The 16,512-nt window shown below is 42.2% G+C and overlaps 2 protein-coding genes across 5 annotated transcripts in view; one reads left to right on the forward strand and one right to left on the reverse strand.

The window, feature by feature from the left end:
* Positions 1-6,951, forward strand: part of vps54 (VPS54 subunit of GARP complex) — a 32,386-nt gene extending 25,435 nt beyond the window's left edge. For all 3 annotated transcript variants that reach the window (XM_046047008.1, XM_046047016.1, XM_046047025.1), the window contains 8 exons: positions 196-259; positions 442-547; positions 1,575-1,662; positions 1,798-1,919; positions 2,092-2,172; positions 2,535-2,642; positions 4,023-4,117; positions 4,200-6,951. In XM_046047008.1, coding sequence (XP_045902964.1) covers positions 196-259; positions 442-547; positions 1,575-1,662; positions 1,798-1,919; positions 2,092-2,172; positions 2,535-2,642; positions 4,023-4,117; positions 4,200-4,305 — 770 coding nt within the window. In that variant the 3' untranslated portion in view covers positions 4,306-6,951. The remainder of the gene's footprint in view (positions 1-195; positions 260-441; positions 548-1,574; positions 1,663-1,797; positions 1,920-2,091; positions 2,173-2,534; positions 2,643-4,022; positions 4,118-4,199) is intronic.
* Positions 6,952-9,795: 2,844 nt separating this feature from the next.
* Positions 9,796-16,512, reverse strand: part of LOC123969540 (UTP--glucose-1-phosphate uridylyltransferase-like) — a 36,469-nt gene continuing 29,752 nt past the window's right edge. For both annotated transcript variants that reach the window (XM_046047047.1, XM_046047039.1), the window contains exons 6-10: positions 15,288-15,585; positions 14,804-15,001; positions 13,059-13,301; positions 11,431-11,535; positions 9,796-10,215 (exon numbers count right to left, since the gene is read on the reverse strand). In XM_046047047.1, coding sequence (XP_045903003.1) covers positions 10,108-10,215; positions 11,431-11,535; positions 13,059-13,301; positions 14,804-15,001; positions 15,288-15,585 — 952 coding nt within the window. In that variant the 3' untranslated portion in view covers positions 9,796-10,107. The remainder of the gene's footprint in view (positions 10,216-11,430; positions 11,536-13,058; positions 13,302-14,803; positions 15,002-15,287; positions 15,586-16,512) is intronic.

Consider the following 16,512-nt stretch of genomic DNA (forward strand, 5'->3'; position numbering starts at 1 on the left):
CATGTTCTGATGGAAGCAAATCATTTCAATTAGGAAATAAAATAAACAATATAAGCTAAAATATTATAGGCTGTCTTTATAAAAATGTGAGGAGACTTCTCCGAACTCGAATCTATAACCTCAAGAATCATTCATGATTATTCTCAGAACAAGTGTTTGAAGACTTCAGTTAACATGTTCAGTTTCTGTGTGCAGGTTCAGAGGACAGGAAGCCTGCTGAGTTTCTGCTCGTCAACGGGCAAAAATACGCCGTCGTTGGGTATGTGCACTCCCTCATTGAAGGGTTAAACATTTCTGATGTAACACAGCACTTGAAGTAATCACACAGTTACTGTTAATATATTATTCAAGAGTACACACAGTGATTTGCAATCTGCATAACGAAGACACTGAGCTGTGAGGGTTTGTGTTTGTGACCGTCTGGTCTTTCTGCTTCTTCAGGACGGTTCTGCTGCTGATCCGGATCTTTCTGGAATACTGTCAGTGTGTCAACGACATCCCATCCATCTGCACCGACATGCTGACGCGTCTGTCGGACCTCCTCAAGGTCAGAACCGCCTCACTGATGAGCTGTGTTACTGAGAAGTGTTTCTCCAGGCGAACCCAAATTCTCCATGTTTATATTTTCCATTATACTCCATTTGTTGTTCTGAGAGGCTGAGAAATGTGACAGAAAGCGTTGACCTATATCAGTGTAAAATCTTTCTGTTTTGACTTTATTATATTGTTTGCCGAGTCATTTATTATTGCTTACTTTAATGTGAGCAAAAAGTAATTCAATATTAGTGAAGTCTCATTGATCACTGATGAAACATGTTTAAAACGCACGTCCAGCAATTATGTGTTGTGACTAACCATTAACCTGAGCCAGTACCTGATTCCATCAAAATCTGCAGCTGTGAAAATCTTACATTAGTCGGAGATGACTGCGACTGACTTGGTAGTCTGTGAGCTGCAGGCGACTGCAGAGGTGGAGTATAGAAACTGGACACATTCTACCAGCGAGAGTTTACTGTGAGCTTAGAGCAACAGCTGATCTCAGTCAAAAGGTGGTTCTATTTTTGAAGTTGGAAAAAAGCAGCGACTGCAGCCTTTTGTGCTGTAAATTTCTGGTATTACGTTACAAGATGCGGACACAGTGGATATTTGCACGGACCAGGGGCAGCAGCAGTGAACACACCTTTGCAGATTTCATTCAGCGCCACGTTGGTTTCTACTGTTGTGATAGTCTTCATCATTACCGAGCCTCCTCAACATGTGAAAATGGAAAATCCAGATGAGTTCTGTGTCTTTTCTGCAACTTCATAAAACTACTGAAGGAGAAAGTTAGCGGCGCAGACACATACAGCGGGAGGCGGGGCCAGCGCGTCTGTTTTGCACGAGAGGCAGGAGGTGTTAGGTGTGTGGGGGGAAAAGCAAGGCGAGCATGTAGAGAGTAGAATAAAAAGGGTGAAATAAAACATGTAACCACACTTGCCCCCCGCCGCCGTTACACTGTCATCCAATGGGAAGCCCTGCAGCGTCATGCTGTTAGCGTTAAGTTTCAAAACTGTTCTTCTGTTGTGTTTCTGCAGCACTTCAACTCTCGGAGTTGCCAGCTGGTTCTGGGAGCCGGAGCTCTGCAAGTTGTCGGCCTGAAGACCATCACTACCAAAAACCTCGGTACGACCAGCTGCACACACCAGTTTGATTTGTAAAGGAGCTTTTAATGCTTCAGTCTGTCTGAAAACGGAGACGATAGTTAAAAGCGTTGCCTCTGCTGCCAAATATTCAGACACTATCTCTCTGTGTGTGTAGCATTAGCTTCCCGCTGCCTGCAGCTGGTGGTTCACTACATTCCCATCATCAGAGCTCATTTTGAGACCAAGCTGCAGCCCAAACAGTACAGCGTCCTCAGACACTTTGACCACATCACCAAGGTAACACACAGCAATCACACAAACGTCCTCACATTTCTTCATTCTACGATCAAAACACTGGAAGCAGCTTTATTATGGGAAGAATTCTGACCCCAAGAATCAAAATAATTGTTTTGTACTTTGAAGTATTTTGGTGAAAAGGTGTCGTTGGGACTGTTTGTTTGCTTTTAAGGACTACAATGATCACATATCGGAGATCTCTGCTAAGCTGGTGGCCATCATGGACAGTCTGTTTGAGAAGGTTTTATCAAAGGTGAGTTCAGGTTTTAAAGGTTTAAGTTTTTTTTTTTTTAGTTAAACTGCAGCGTTTAGGAGACATTTCTGTAAAGCTGGTGTTCTGCATCTTGTCTGTAAGCGTCATTACACTGATCCTTCATCCAGGTGTCACGTTTGATCACAGCTTTCCAACGGTCCTGGCGATCATATGGTGCAGACATCAACAGCGGCAGTTTAGAAGTAATCTACAGACGCACAGAAACAAACTGGAGTAAAATAAACTACCTTTCCAGTAGTCTGAAAGAGAACATGTTATGGAAGCTAAATAGTCGGTGCACGCTAAAACTGTGTTTGCATGCCGTGTCTCGCCTTAAGGATGTTGTTTTGTTGTTTTCTCAGTATGAAGTGAAGGCGCCGATGCCCTCGGCCTGCTTCAGAAATGTCTGTAAGCAGATGGCGAAGATGCACGAAGCCATTTCTGAACTTTTACCTGAAGAACAGACACAGGTGAGACACAACGCACCTGCCTCTCCTTCTGTTATTAAAGAAATTTACTGTCCCGAGATGTGGTTTATTCAGGGCTGGCCCCTTGGTGAGACTTTATATTGGTCTGCTCTAATTTCTGCCTTTTCTGCATCAATTTATGGTGTAAATGTGTTTGTATATGTGAAGGGAAACACAAAATGCAGGTGACAGTTCAAAATATAAGACTATAATAAAATGCAGTGCAGCTCTCAGGCATTCTGTGTTTGCTTTCAGATATGTTTCTCATTTAGATCAACTTTTCTCCTTTTATAAAATCACGTTAACGCATTAATTAATTAATGCTGACAATTATTTTATCTCATGTTAACACAGTTTTTAAAAAATTCTTATTATTTTGAAAGTCCGTTGCTCACTGGCTCTGAATACATACAGTCAGACCAGGAGTCACGGGGGGTTGATTACCTTGCAAATCAGCCACCCAAACAAGCAGCGGAGGGAGTCTGCAACAGACTGCGCTGGATGCAGCAAAATTGAAATGACCTTGTGTGTGTGTGTGTGTCTTAGCAACTGGCTTGAAGCAGAGGAGTAACAAAAAGTCGGAGGAATGCGGTTTATTTTGTCATTGTGTAGCGAACTACTCAACCTGCATCCCTGAAAGTGTTGTTTTTATTTCTTTTTTGACTCTCTAAAGGAAATCCATTACAAACATAGACTTCACAGACTAATAAGTCCCCTGCACAGTAAATCCCAGCTGTCGAATTGTTGTGCTCGACCACTCCACGTCACTCTGAACACAGACTGTTTCTGCTGCTCTCTGATAGAATAAAAATATTTCTGCTGGTACCTGGAAACAGATTTATATATGTCAACCTGTTGCTCAGAAGGTGCCTGTTATGATGTTATGATCGTGGCTCTGGACTTAACAAGCTATAAAAGGTAATGCCCTGGCAGTGGCAAAAAGCTTTGCTTTTATATTTGATTAGATTACATTAATGTTTAAGTTGAGATTTACAAGAAATCTTTTATTGCTGCTGTGTAAAGGGAATACTGCTGGGAAAAAGCAAAGTGTTTGCAAACCCCACGCTATTGCACTTTTGTGTATATAGCAGTACATTTAAATTAAAAGTACGCAATACACTACTTTAGAATTCATTATTCAGTTTTGCATATAACAATGCGATTAATGGCAAGAAAATTATGCGATAAATTTTTTAATCGTTGCCCAGCACTAGTTATTACCTGAGTCGAAAACCTTCTCTTGCTGCCCTAAGCAACAGTCTATGGCGCCGGCTGGCCCTGGGTTTATTTATCTGTGAACGATTCCCGGAAAAGGTCTGGGAGTCCAGTTTGTCTGCAGTGTGAATATGTCGCAGCCTCAGACAGATGTGTTCTCCTGTACAGATGTTGTTTCTGAGGATCAACGCCGGTTTTAAGATGCACCTGAAGAGGCAGCTGGCTCGACTCGGGGTGGTTAACGACGGAGGACCACAGCACGGGTAACTGCGCCGCACGCATCGACAGTCAGAGCAGCTGATAATTAAAGGTCTGGTTGTTTGACTGACGGGTTGTTGCCTGCAGGCTGGTGGTGGTGGACGTCGCGTTCTACACGGAGAACGTCCAGGCGCTGAAGAGCCTCGAGCGGCTCGACCTGAACATGGCAGAGATCTGGGAGCAGAAGAGGTGATGGAGGACGGCGACGAGACGTCCAGAACCGACCGACCCGGCCACCCGGAGACGGGCTGCCGACCTCGGGGACCGACGGCGGCCGGCTGAAGCTTGGGGAGGCCCCAAGGGACCAAAAACACAAAACTGGGAGAGGAGAAGAGCAGAAACACGCCGGGGCTTCCTGAACAGCTCCACCTTAAAATACTCTATGAAGCAACACACAGAGCCTCCTTAAAAACTGCTGCCACTCATCTCACTGTGTGCAACAGAAATACTATTAAATTATAGTTTTAACAGGAGTGAAGGGTGTAGATACTGTTAGATAATGGCGGGGTAATTTATTTTTCTGTCTTGAAAACATTCTCCACTGTGGTGGACTTTTTCTCCAGCTGGGACGGGATGTTGGAGCCGAAGGGAATTTTGTTAATCATCAACGCACACTGAAAACTAATTTTTTCCGCCGCTGGTTTTGCAGATTTTTGCTAAAACCTCACAGCCGAGGGTTCAGGAGTCAGGGGGGGGGGAGATGTGATTCGCTCTGGAAAGAACCGGGTTTTTTTCTACTTCCTGCTCTGAAAGAATCGACAGGTTTCCTTCACGGCGTTTCCAAACCTTTTCCTCGTTCATCGTCTGGTTTGATTTTTATCCAGACGGCTGAAAACAGACGTGGTTTCTTTTATACTCAGAACAAGAATATTTTCCAGACCTCTTATGGAATACCAGACAGGTTGAGACCTGGAGGAGCCCTAAAGAAGCAGGAGCTGATTTAAAAAAAGTGTCGTTGAAGAGTTTACTTCCTAAACATTTGGGGAAGAATCAACTCTCAGCTACATCCTGTTGCTACCAAAGTAAAACAAGTCTCTAATTTGGAAAATAAACTCTTCAACTGCACTTTTTCCCCTCTTCTCTTTTAAAACAATCCAACCATGCATCAAGTTTCAGCTGAGTGATATTCAGGCCCCGGCAGACCGTCATTTTTCCACATGTAGGTATGATGAGTTTTTGACTGCAGAACATGAAGCATGAAATAAGCTGTTAACTCAAACTACTGTCGATCCTTCTCCCTCCTGCTGTAGCTTTATTTACTCTGCATGAGCTTTTTGTTTCTTTCCAGTGAGAAACGACAGAACAGAAAATCTGATTCATTTCTAAATCTATCTACTAAAATATCTACTGTGGATCTTCTTAGCAGAATTTCCTGAATGAAAGTAAGCGAGCGCTGCCTGGAAAGTTAGAAAACAATCATGTGAGAGATCATGTTTCCCCGGTGTTATCAGTTGTCAATCACAGATGATCACATCGCGAGATGTGAACCAATCAAGCTGAAGTTTACCCGAAACCTTTCTCGTGCTGCTTTCAGGTGCTGTCATCTAACAAACTGAAAACGAGTACTCCTCGTTTATTCATACTCAAACATTGTCCTAAATAAAATGGTGTGAAACATGGTGTGCACTAAAAGCTTTACTGGTTGAGCTCATTTAAACATGAGCAGACAATATAATGCAGTATTTACTGACCTTTTCAACTGATCAAAGTTACTTATCAAGTGAAATTTTAGATGACGCGGTTTTTCTTTAAAACTCTGAGCTTAGTTCATCAGTCGAGGAGTTTAATTTATGTAGACAAAGCGAGTTTTCTTAGAAGGAACGCCTTAAAACGCACGATTAGACACCCGGTCATCACGTGATTTTGAGTAATGAATCCTTAAACCTGCTGCACAGCTGTGGTACAACCACACAGATGTTCCCAGGTGTTCTGGCTTGTTGTGCTAATACAGACACACTTAAATACAAGTGTTATTTTGTTTACCTGGAGTGGAAACTAGACTCAGGGCTGAGTGTTGGTGGATAATTTTTCACTCGCCTGTTAAGAGCTGTTACCCTCTAAACTCCCGCTGAAGCTCCCAGCTTCAGCCTGAGCAGAGTCAGAACACCTGAGAACACCTGAGAACACCTGCGCCGGTGCTTACAGCAAACGCAGTTTTCTTCAAACATCAGATTTTCTGTTCTGAACTCCGACCAAACAAAACACAGCTGTCCAGCTGCGGTCACGTCACCGTCAGGTTAATCAGTCTCTGAAAGCTACTTGAACACTACAGGCAGCGATGAATCGGAAGAGAACCTGGATCCCATCAAACCAGACAGCTTCTCTTCTGGTTTCTGTCTCACAGCATTAATCAGCTTTTAAACTTTAAAAAGTTCATCGTAGAGAAAATATTCGTTTTCGGGAGATCGTATCCCGTTATCGCAAGAAAAATAAAAAAAAGTAAAAATAAATGACTTCACCTACAGTTTAGGGACAAACCCACCCACTCAGAGGACAGTCAGAAACTGTGTTTAGTTCAAAGTGAGCTGGATGACGAGGCGTGACCGCAGCTGTCAGTTTCCTCTGAGACTCTACTTTCATCACTGTCCGCTTCAGAAGTGCCTACTTTTGATCGACTGTCTGAGACGACACATCTGAGCTCTCCACTACAGTGTGCCTACCATACCACTGTGTGTGTGTGTGTGTGTGTGAGAGAGAGTGAGAGAGCGAGTGAGTGTGTGAATGAGTCGACCCTCTGTGTTCGGTTCAGACGAGTCGGGCTGCATGTCTGTCTGAGAATCCAACAAATGTCTTGAATCCTTCAAACCTGATGTGAATAAAACAGGATGATGGAGCAGCGTGCTGTTTTCTCAAGTCTCTTTGTTTGCTGCAGATAGTTTTAGCTTTAAGACTCAGAAGTACTCAGATCTATAAATACTACAGTGTAGGAAAGCTGTTGCAAGTAAAAATCTTGCATTTGAAATGTTACTTGAGCAAAAGTACAGAAACATGGGAATCAAAATATATTTAAAAGTAGAGCTTGATATGAGCTGAATGCAGATAAATTGGTATCTAAGGTTATTACTGCCAATAAAAGACAATTAAAGAAATGAGACGGATCGTCAGATCTCAAACTATGCATAACACACGTTAGGGATAATCTTTGTTCAAGTTATCTTTTTGTGAAAAGCAGAAAAACCAAGTATATTGGGTTTTAAAATTCTCATATATGAGAAAGATAGCTAGTTCACAATTTCCTTTTTGATTATATTTAGTATTAATCTGATTCTGCAAAGTATCTAAAATGATCAAATAACTGTAGTGGAGTAAAAATATTTATGCTTGTTGTACCTCAAATATTAGATATTTTTATCCAAAGCTACTAACAAATGAGTAAACATTTTCTGATACTTTATACTTCACTAACAGTTCAGAGGGAAAGTACCTCAGAACTGCACTTCAGTACTTCAGTAAATGTACTTTGTTGCTTATGTATTTTTATAGCAGAGATTTGATATGGACAAAAACACAAATGCTGTTTCCTGATACTTTATTTTGAGAAATAAGTTAGGTAGAATTTTATCCATAAACCCTTTTTATTTTGTTTAAAGGGGCCATGTGAAGGTTTTAGGGGCCTCCCACGGTGCAGTTTCTGATTGCAACCACTGTCTTTCTAGGTGTGTGGTTTTCTGATGCATAGTAGACACAACGTGCTGGGAACTCCCACTGCAATGTCACAGCAGTATTTTTATCAGCTGGAGGTTGAACTAACCCATACTCGTTACAGCTATTTAATAACTATTTGTGCGTCTTTCACTGGAGGCTCAGCGATTGTGAGCACAGCAAAATGTTTTGGATGATAAAGTAAGGGTTTGTGAGCTGAATGTTATGAGATTGTTGCCACTTTACAGTTAGTTACCATAGTAACGTTACTGCAGTGAATGGGTCCTCCACCTCAGTTATGTTGCATTATTGTTTTTTATGTAAGTTACAGTGACTGTGTGCAGACATGGTGTGTGAGCGACATCCACTTTGTTTTGGATGTAAAAACAGAGTTGGCTTTCATCCTATTGGACCAGTAAACTAACTTTACTGCAAAGCATGTGAAACTGTGACTTTGTGCTTTAGTCTGCGCAAGTTGTTCTCCCCGTGTCTGCGTGGGTTCTCTTAAGGTGCTCCGGCTTTCTCCCACAGTCCAAAGACATGCAGGTTAATTGGTGACTCTAAATTGTCCTTGGGTGCGAGTGTGAGTGTCCAGGATGTACCCCGCCTCTACACCCACTGCCAGCTGGGATGGCTCCAGCCCCCCTGTACAGACGATAAGCAGTTGACAATGAGTGAGTTGGCTCAAGTTAGATAATGTTAGCTTGCCAGCTAACTCCAACCAGTTGCTAACGTTTCAGGTACAAAATCCTAGTGTTGTAACTTTATGGTTTGATCACCAGTTAATGCGATCCACATTGTTAATCTTGTGTACCACTGGTGTTATGTGTTGATTTATCCTGCAAGAAATGCTGTAACAGTTAGGGTGACCATATGCCCTCTTTTCCCAGACCTGTCCAGGATTCAGCTTTTTCTTTCTACAGTGCATATTTGCATTGCTTTGCTCTTTCTCTTTAGGTCCCGCCTTCTTGCATGCCACCATTGGTCAGTCACGTAGGCCCACACATCTTAAACCGAAACATTGGTCTAACTTCATCTAAAAAGCGAGTGCATAAAGTTGCTCCTCAGTTATTTTTTGTGAACCGACCAATAACAGCCTGGATGGGGCGGGACTTTCAAAATGTTAAACTGCATGAATGGTTGTAATTATTGACGAGCACTTTGCATTAACAAACCTTTTTTGTGGATGTAATACGTTTGCAAAGTGAAAAAGCCCAAACGGAGTTCCCATCTCCCACAGAAAACTCTGCTCTGAACTGCCTGAAAACAGCTCGTTTGTAGTCCCTGTGACGACAAAGGGATGAAAGCTAAATGCGCTACTCAAAAACAGCGGTGGAAAAACAGCGAGCTGCAGCACACAGCACACAGCTCTCCTCTCCCTTCCAAACACTAGCTCCCCTCCAGGCAGTCAGTGGACATAAAGTTGTTACTGTGATGTAGAGACAGAGCTCAGTTAAAACTTTATGGATGAAAGACACTTTTCTTACAGATTAATAACTCACCACTCTGACACTTGTTCCAGTCCATGTTGCCAAGCTGGTCGGCAACATCTAGCCTACAGCTGAATCGAAGCCGTTTACCGGCTTCTCACTGACCCGCCCTTCTCTGCTTCTGATTGGCTAGTAGTCCTTAACTAGGAACTGCGCATGTGCAACTCCCAACAAAGATCATTTAGAGGCAAGATGTATCACTCCATAGCTACAACAACATAGGGTGAAAAGAGAGCTGCAGCAATGTGCAGTATGAAGGAAAAAAAAATAAAAGGTGTTTTTTGAAAATGAAACCATGTAAACCTGCTCTGGTACAACCCCTAAATAAGATTTTGAACCTGAAAATTAGCAGAATATGACCTCTTTAATGAATGAGAACGATTTGTTTCTAAAACCAATAGTGATGCAGGGCAGTGGCAGCCAGCCATATTAGCATGGATCTGATGTTGTTTGCTTTGTACTGTTCAATTTAGATTTGTTGTTTTACTGATACACGAGCACACGCTTGGGAAGGTAGCAGTTTACTTCACCTGAACATCACACGACACTCGTTGACCCATATTGCACTTTAATAGACAGCAGAAACAGACTGTGCAGCGATTGTTTGCAGTAACAGCAAGTTTCTTCCTGAAAAGCTTCACGATGAGCAGAAAGTCTGCAGATGCATCAGGAAGAAGGAGGGGGTTTGACCTGTGACCCTTTTTAGGCAGGATTTACATAGAAATTACAGGGTGAAGACAGACAAAAACAAGCTGCGATAGTTCATCAGTGAAGAGAAGAAAACTCTTCTCTTTGAGGCTCTTCAAGGTGCAAATGGCTTCGTTTGTGGATGGTGGTGGTGGTGGGGAGTTTCCCAGAAGTCCTCAGTGGTCGAGGATCCGCAGGTTTCCTGAAACGATCTTGTTCTCCAGCATCGCTCCGGCAGGAATATCGATCCGGTCACCGTGATTGGCTATGATGATGACGGTTCCCTTGTGGAAGAGAAAGTTTCATTAAAAACAGTGAAGATAAAGTCATTGTGTCGCCATGTCCCATCCAGTGTTTACACAAACAGCCACAGATGGAGGTAAAAGTACCAATACCAAAAATACTGTTAGAATTAAAAGTACTGCATTTAAAATTATACTAAAGTATAAATCAGGAAAATGTATGCAGAAAACCTGACATGGTCGTCTCACGTCTCCATGCTGGTGAAGAAAGCTCAGAAACGACTGTAGTTCTTAAGGAAACCTAAGAAGGCTAAATTCCCAAGTCAACTTCTTCAGAGAAGCAATAGAAAGCATCCTGACTGAAAACATGGCCGAGGACCAGAGGGCTCTGCAGCGGTAGCAGGGGCAGAGCTAGACTCTCAGCACAGTGGGGGCGGAGCTTCATTACGGGGCCCACCAGCTACAAAGTCATTTATACCAGAAGTGTCTCTCCGCTCCTCTCTTGAGAGAATACGCAGCCATTTTCAAAATAAAATACCCTTTGCAGACCCGTGATCGTATATCAACAATAAACACAGTTAAAACAGACACAAGAAACAATTTAACTTCGTAGCCTACTTAATCATAGTAGAAGCACAAAAAAAACAAGCGCTAATCACCAAGTCAACAAAATCTAAACACATCAGCAAAATCAGGCAGGCAAAACGCTCTTATTCTGAAATGCTCCCTGTGGGATCTTCGGATAAAAGCGTCAGCTATATGAGTAAATGTGAATATATTCTGTATATGTAACTCTAATTTGTACTACGAGGTAGCGTGGGTCGGCCCCATTCACCCACGCTACCTCCGCTTATGAGTGGTAGGGTTGGGTTTTGTTTCAGTTTGATCAATTCAATTTTACTTATCGAATCCGGTTCTTATTGAATCAGGGTTCTGGTTCCTTCAGCGCAGATCCTGTCAGTGCTCTGTGACCTTCATCCTCTTCCTTGCTCATCATACCCTTCATAGCTAAAGTGAAAGGAGTCTCTGTCCTAGAGGGGCGTGTCTGGGGACTCATTTGTAGCCATCATTGGTTTCCCTTCAGTATAAAAGTTGTTTTGTACCTGAGACGTTGCTACTGTTAGCGTTAGCTGGATCTGGGGTGTAAGAAAACTCGACTTGCTAATGTTTCATAAAATGTAGAATTTTCTCGATCAGCGTCGGCAGATCAGCGTTAACGGCAGCTGTGAAAGGTCAGAGGTTGGAAATGTTCTTTACCTTCAGAGAGACGTTCTTTCCGAAGGTGACATCTCCCGACACAGTGAGGTGGTCGAGCTCCAACATGTCCGGAATGCTCTCAAACCTGGTCAGAAAATCCTGAACCTGCAGAACACACAACGACATCAGAACTGTTTCAACTGCCCCTGGTTCCTGAAAACTGTTCCTCTTATTGATTTGAGAGTAAGCTACAACAATAGAGAAACCATTTTTATTAACTGGAACAACAGCAGCAGCAGCTTTGAGAAACCCTTTAACAGTGTTGATAGTTTAAACTGTTTCCTGCGGTGCTTTTCAGCAAGTAATCAGAAGCACGGAAGCAGAGCGTCGCCTCGATTGCAATATTTAAGGGAGCGGGTTCACACCTAAAGGTCCGGTTCCTGAACTGTGCCAGCGTGAGGATGTTGTATTGTTTAAGTTTTCCAGCTGGTCTGGTTTGGACTCTCAAAGGCAAAACTCAAACGGTCCAGAAATAGAAAACAAAATCCATGTGGTGGAAATGTTGTTCAATTATTGGTCTTACAGTCTGCTGGTAAAAAACAAACAACAAACTAGAGCTGGACGATATGGCCAGAAATGTTATCATGATAAAAAGTTTCATATCTTTCGATATCGATAATGGTGATGACAGGATAAAATAACCTTTTGTTTTATAAAGATAACAACAATAAAATTCATCCAACATCATGAAGAAATTACTGCTTTCCTGGAAAAAAAAATAAAAAGAAGCCAATTAACTCATTATTTCTACCTAAAGATAATAATATTATCAGGTAAATGAACAGGATATTAATCTCTAAAAACCTTTTTATAAAAAAATATTTTTTTAACTTTAGACAAAGTGTTTAAACTCCTGGAGGTTCAAAGATGATGGGATTTCCTGTGGCTGCTCTCGGCAGTTTTTAAATGTTTCAGATAGGGATGCACTGAATGTTCGGCCGCTGAAAATAGTTAAACAAAAAAAAAAAAGCTTGGTGTTTGGCTTAATAAGTCAAAAGACCAATTAAATTTTACCGAACAATTACTTTGACATGTCAGCAGTGTGGAAGCATTTTAATGTGTCCCAGAAAGAATCAAAACTCACCGTTTGCAGAGACTGTTCTGCTGACTTGTCTCCTAGCACGCTGACTTCTTAGAAAAGGCAACAAATGTTCTCACCCGGTTTGAGTGTTTCTGTCACTCGTTTCTGAGAAGACGATTAAGCTAGCCGCACATAAATTTGGAGTGCACACGTATTCAAGCCTTTATGGTAACTGAAACGGAGCAGTGCGAGCTGACAGGCAGGTTAGTGACTTTATCCTGTCATTTCAAGTGTTGCAGTATGACAGTCCTACCTGAAGAGAGGCTGTGAAGTCTTCATGTTACACCATACAAGAACCACATATTTTATTTATTTATTAATTATTTATCAAACTGGGTCAGACTTGATGAATTTAGCGCGAGGATACACATGTGACAACATCCGGTTTTCAAAGTAAGGTGTCTATACAGGATGGAAATAAGATTAATTGCATTATATTCACAGAAAGTATTTCTGCAATTTTTTTCATTATATTCTGTTTCGGCCAAGAATTTTCATTTCAGTGCATCCCTAGTTTCAGACAAAAGCGTGTCTGGTCAGTACCGACCTTGGTGAAGGAGCTGCCCAACTTGACATGTGGCGTGGTGGGAAACTCCCTCTTCTTGCTCATGGTGAGCGAGCCGGCGTCCAGGCTGTACAGGTTCGACATCACCAGCAGGAGGTCGGACGACGTCTTCACTGGCAGGAAGCGGCTGCGGGGGACGTTCACGCCCATGGCGTTGTTGAAGCTCTTAATGGCGGCGCCCACAGCCGTCTCCAGCTGGATGACATTCAAGCCGCCGTCCAACGTCTGCAGAGAGAGACATTCAGGTGTTCGGTTAGAGTTGGAAAAGGCAGCATCGGGAGATTCTTAATTGTAGTTATTGGTTGCATTTGAAGCAATATGTTTTACATCCAATCAAAGTTAGGATGTTAACAAATAAATCAGACAATGCAAAAGCAATTTATTGATATTCACAAAGTTATGGTCTTGACTGGTCTTGAAATAAAATCCAGTGTCCTCAATGTCTGAGACAAGACCGGGTACAAATGCGGTCGAGTCTGAGACGAGACCAAGACCCACAAAAAGAGGTCTTAAGACCGGTCTCAAGACAATTTTTCATTTAAAATGGTATTTTGACACACATTTTGCCTTTAACAAATATTGCACCTCATTCGATTTGAAAATTGCTGAAGGCCATTTTGCAATTTAGATAAGATTTTAATTAATGGTTCAGCCCTAGCAAGGTATTAGGTAGTAATAATAATTACTGCAATAAATCCTCCTTTATGAAGGTTTTAATATTGTGTGTGTTGAAACTGTTTTAGAAACGTGTTGATCAACTTCATCCCATTTACACCAACAAAAAGTCAGTTTAGGCATATTATTACTTATTAGATGTAGCAACTGAGGGTGTGAGTCTGATGAGGAAGTCCAAAAATGCACAATGCCTTATTGTAAACTAAGTGAGTGCTGAAATATTTCAAAAAAGGCGTTTAAGGAGTTTATTTTAGTTAGAGAATGATGGTTTCAGAGGACCCACAACTTAAAATCTCCACGAGTCAGCAGATGTGTGTACCAGATAGCAGAGATGCTCACAAGTCTCTGAGCTAGAGGTCAAGTCTCAAGTCTCTGAGCTAGAGGTCAAGTCTCTGAGCTAGAGGTGAAGTCTCTGAGCTAGAGGTCAAGTCTCAAGTCTCTGAGCTAGAGGTCAAGTCTCAAGTCTCTGAGCTAGAGGTCAAGTCTCTGAGCTAGAGGTCAAGTCTCAAGTCTCTGAGCTAGAGGTCAAGTCTCTGAGCTAGAGGTCAAGTCTCTGAGCTAGAGGTCAAGTCTCAAGTCTCTCAAACTCGAGTCCCCATCTCTGCCAGATAGTAAACAATGGTACTTCCTACCTGGCTCACCTGTGCTACACTTTGTGGTAATGTTTTATTTTACATGTACATGTGTTTAACAATTTCCTAAGAAATTTCATGCTGAGTTTAGTTTTTTTCTTGATGAAAAGCGCAATTTAAACCAAAGTAAATATGAATTGATTGTTAATTTATTACAAGAAACTCTGCTTGACTAAGAACAGAGTTCTTATTTTTCAATTTTCAGATGACCTGCTGCATGCTATCAGATGATTCTAACTCATTAATTAGACAGTCTCTATTTTACATTTAATTACCGAATTTGTTCCATTATGAAAATGTCCTATAAACTTGTTAGAAAATGACAGACCTGTAAAATAAAGTATTGTTGTCATGTACAAACCGACTGACGGCCTCGTAACTGTAACGGTGTGGATTATTTCATGTGAATGTGTCCGTCACCTTTGGGTTGACGATGATCTCCAGGTCCATGGAGTTCTTCTCGTGCAGCCTCTTGATGGCGGGCAGAGAGATCCACAGGTTGTTGGTGTTGAAGATCTTGAACTTGGTGACGGACTTGAACTCGTCCACGTGCGCCTTCGGTACCTGCGCGATCTCAAGCAGCCTCAGGTGATCCTCGTACTGGATCAGTGTGCCACCCTGCGGAGAGGAAGCAGGAAGTGCTGAGGCCGGGTCTGAAAAGTGAAGCCAATGCTCAGGAGCCTTAAACCTGCGTTCCCTCTAACAGCCAGCAGGGGGCGACTTGACCGGCTGCAGAAAGAAGTGTGATTGTATAGAAGTCTCTGAGAAAATGTTTCTACTTCTCAGCTGATTTATTCCCCCAGTAAACACTTTCCTGATGAGTTTATGGTCTCAGTCGCTAGTTTCAAGTCTTCTTCAACACAGCATGATGTTCATTTAGTAAATTATGCCGATCTGCACTGACCTTGACGTCAGCTCTGGTCTTGTCGGTGACCTCCATGATGAACTCGCAGCGTTTGTCGGCTGGCTGGCTCATCAGGTGGTGGAGGATGAAGAGGTCGACGGTGGCGCCCAAGTTGTCGATGTTGGACACGAAGATGTACTCCTTCCCCTCAGCGATTAGTTTGTTCAGCAGCCCGCAGTTGGAGAAGCTGGCATAGATGTCTCCGTGACCTGGCGGGTACCAGGCCTCTGAATTCTCACCATTCATCCCCATGTTTTTGGCTATGGGCAGCAGAGACTCCTTGTTGATCCTCGGATACCTGCCCAGAACAATTATATTATTAAAATGCAGCTTTTGATCACTGAGAAACAGCAAAAAAAAAAAAAAAGGGCTCCACTTCCCTTTTCTCCCTTGGAAGTTTGCTGTCCTCGAAGTGAGAAGCACCTGATTCAGCTGCTGTTTCAACTCAACTCTTTTAACAGACAGACTTTCCTTATATGTATGAACACACAGATCCTAAGATATTATCCAACTTAAAAGTCCATAATGTATTTTGTGAGTGTGGATTAATATCTGTTATGGGCATCAAATATAAAAGGATCTAATCCTCTGTTCAGTCTGCAGGCCTTAATGCTCAATTCTGATTTATTGCCCAAAATATTCTTTTGATTCACTGTTCACATTACTGTTTAAATGTGGCCCATATCAGACTCCACTGTGAACTTTACATGGCCTACAAGAGACCTGCATGTGCAGGAGAATAACACGAGGCAGGAACGGGTTGTTTTAACCATTTACAGCATTTTTACATTCACTGTAGATGTCTTTTTCTAACTACTATTACTGCAGTCTTAATAAACTTCCAATTGACTCAGGTTGGTGGTAAACTGAGGCATGTATTGTGCAGACAAACATAGTTGGTAGGTTATTGTGACAATAACTTTCTCCTTCACACAAATATGTGGATATTCATAACTTTTTCCTAATACCCCCTGGCAACTGCAGAAGTACCCCTGGTTGGGAATAACGGCTCTAGAGTTACGCCAGAGTCACATGAACTCCAATTTGACGGTCCAGAAACAGATCCTGTATCTGATTTGGACCACATATAAACGTGACCCAAATCCGAACTGGAAAAGATCAGATTCTCTCTAACTTGTGCTGTTCAGGCTGTTATAAACAAGGGTTCGTCTATCGGAGATGGCTGACAGACATCACGACGTTAAGATGGCATTGTGATTGTAAA

The sequence above is a fragment of the Micropterus dolomieu genome, linkage group LG01 (assembly GCF_021292245.1).
Source record: "Micropterus dolomieu isolate WLL.071019.BEF.003 ecotype Adirondacks linkage group LG01, ASM2129224v1, whole genome shotgun sequence".
In the NCBI taxonomy this organism is placed as follows: domain Eukaryota; kingdom Metazoa; phylum Chordata; class Actinopteri; order Centrarchiformes; family Centrarchidae; genus Micropterus; species Micropterus dolomieu.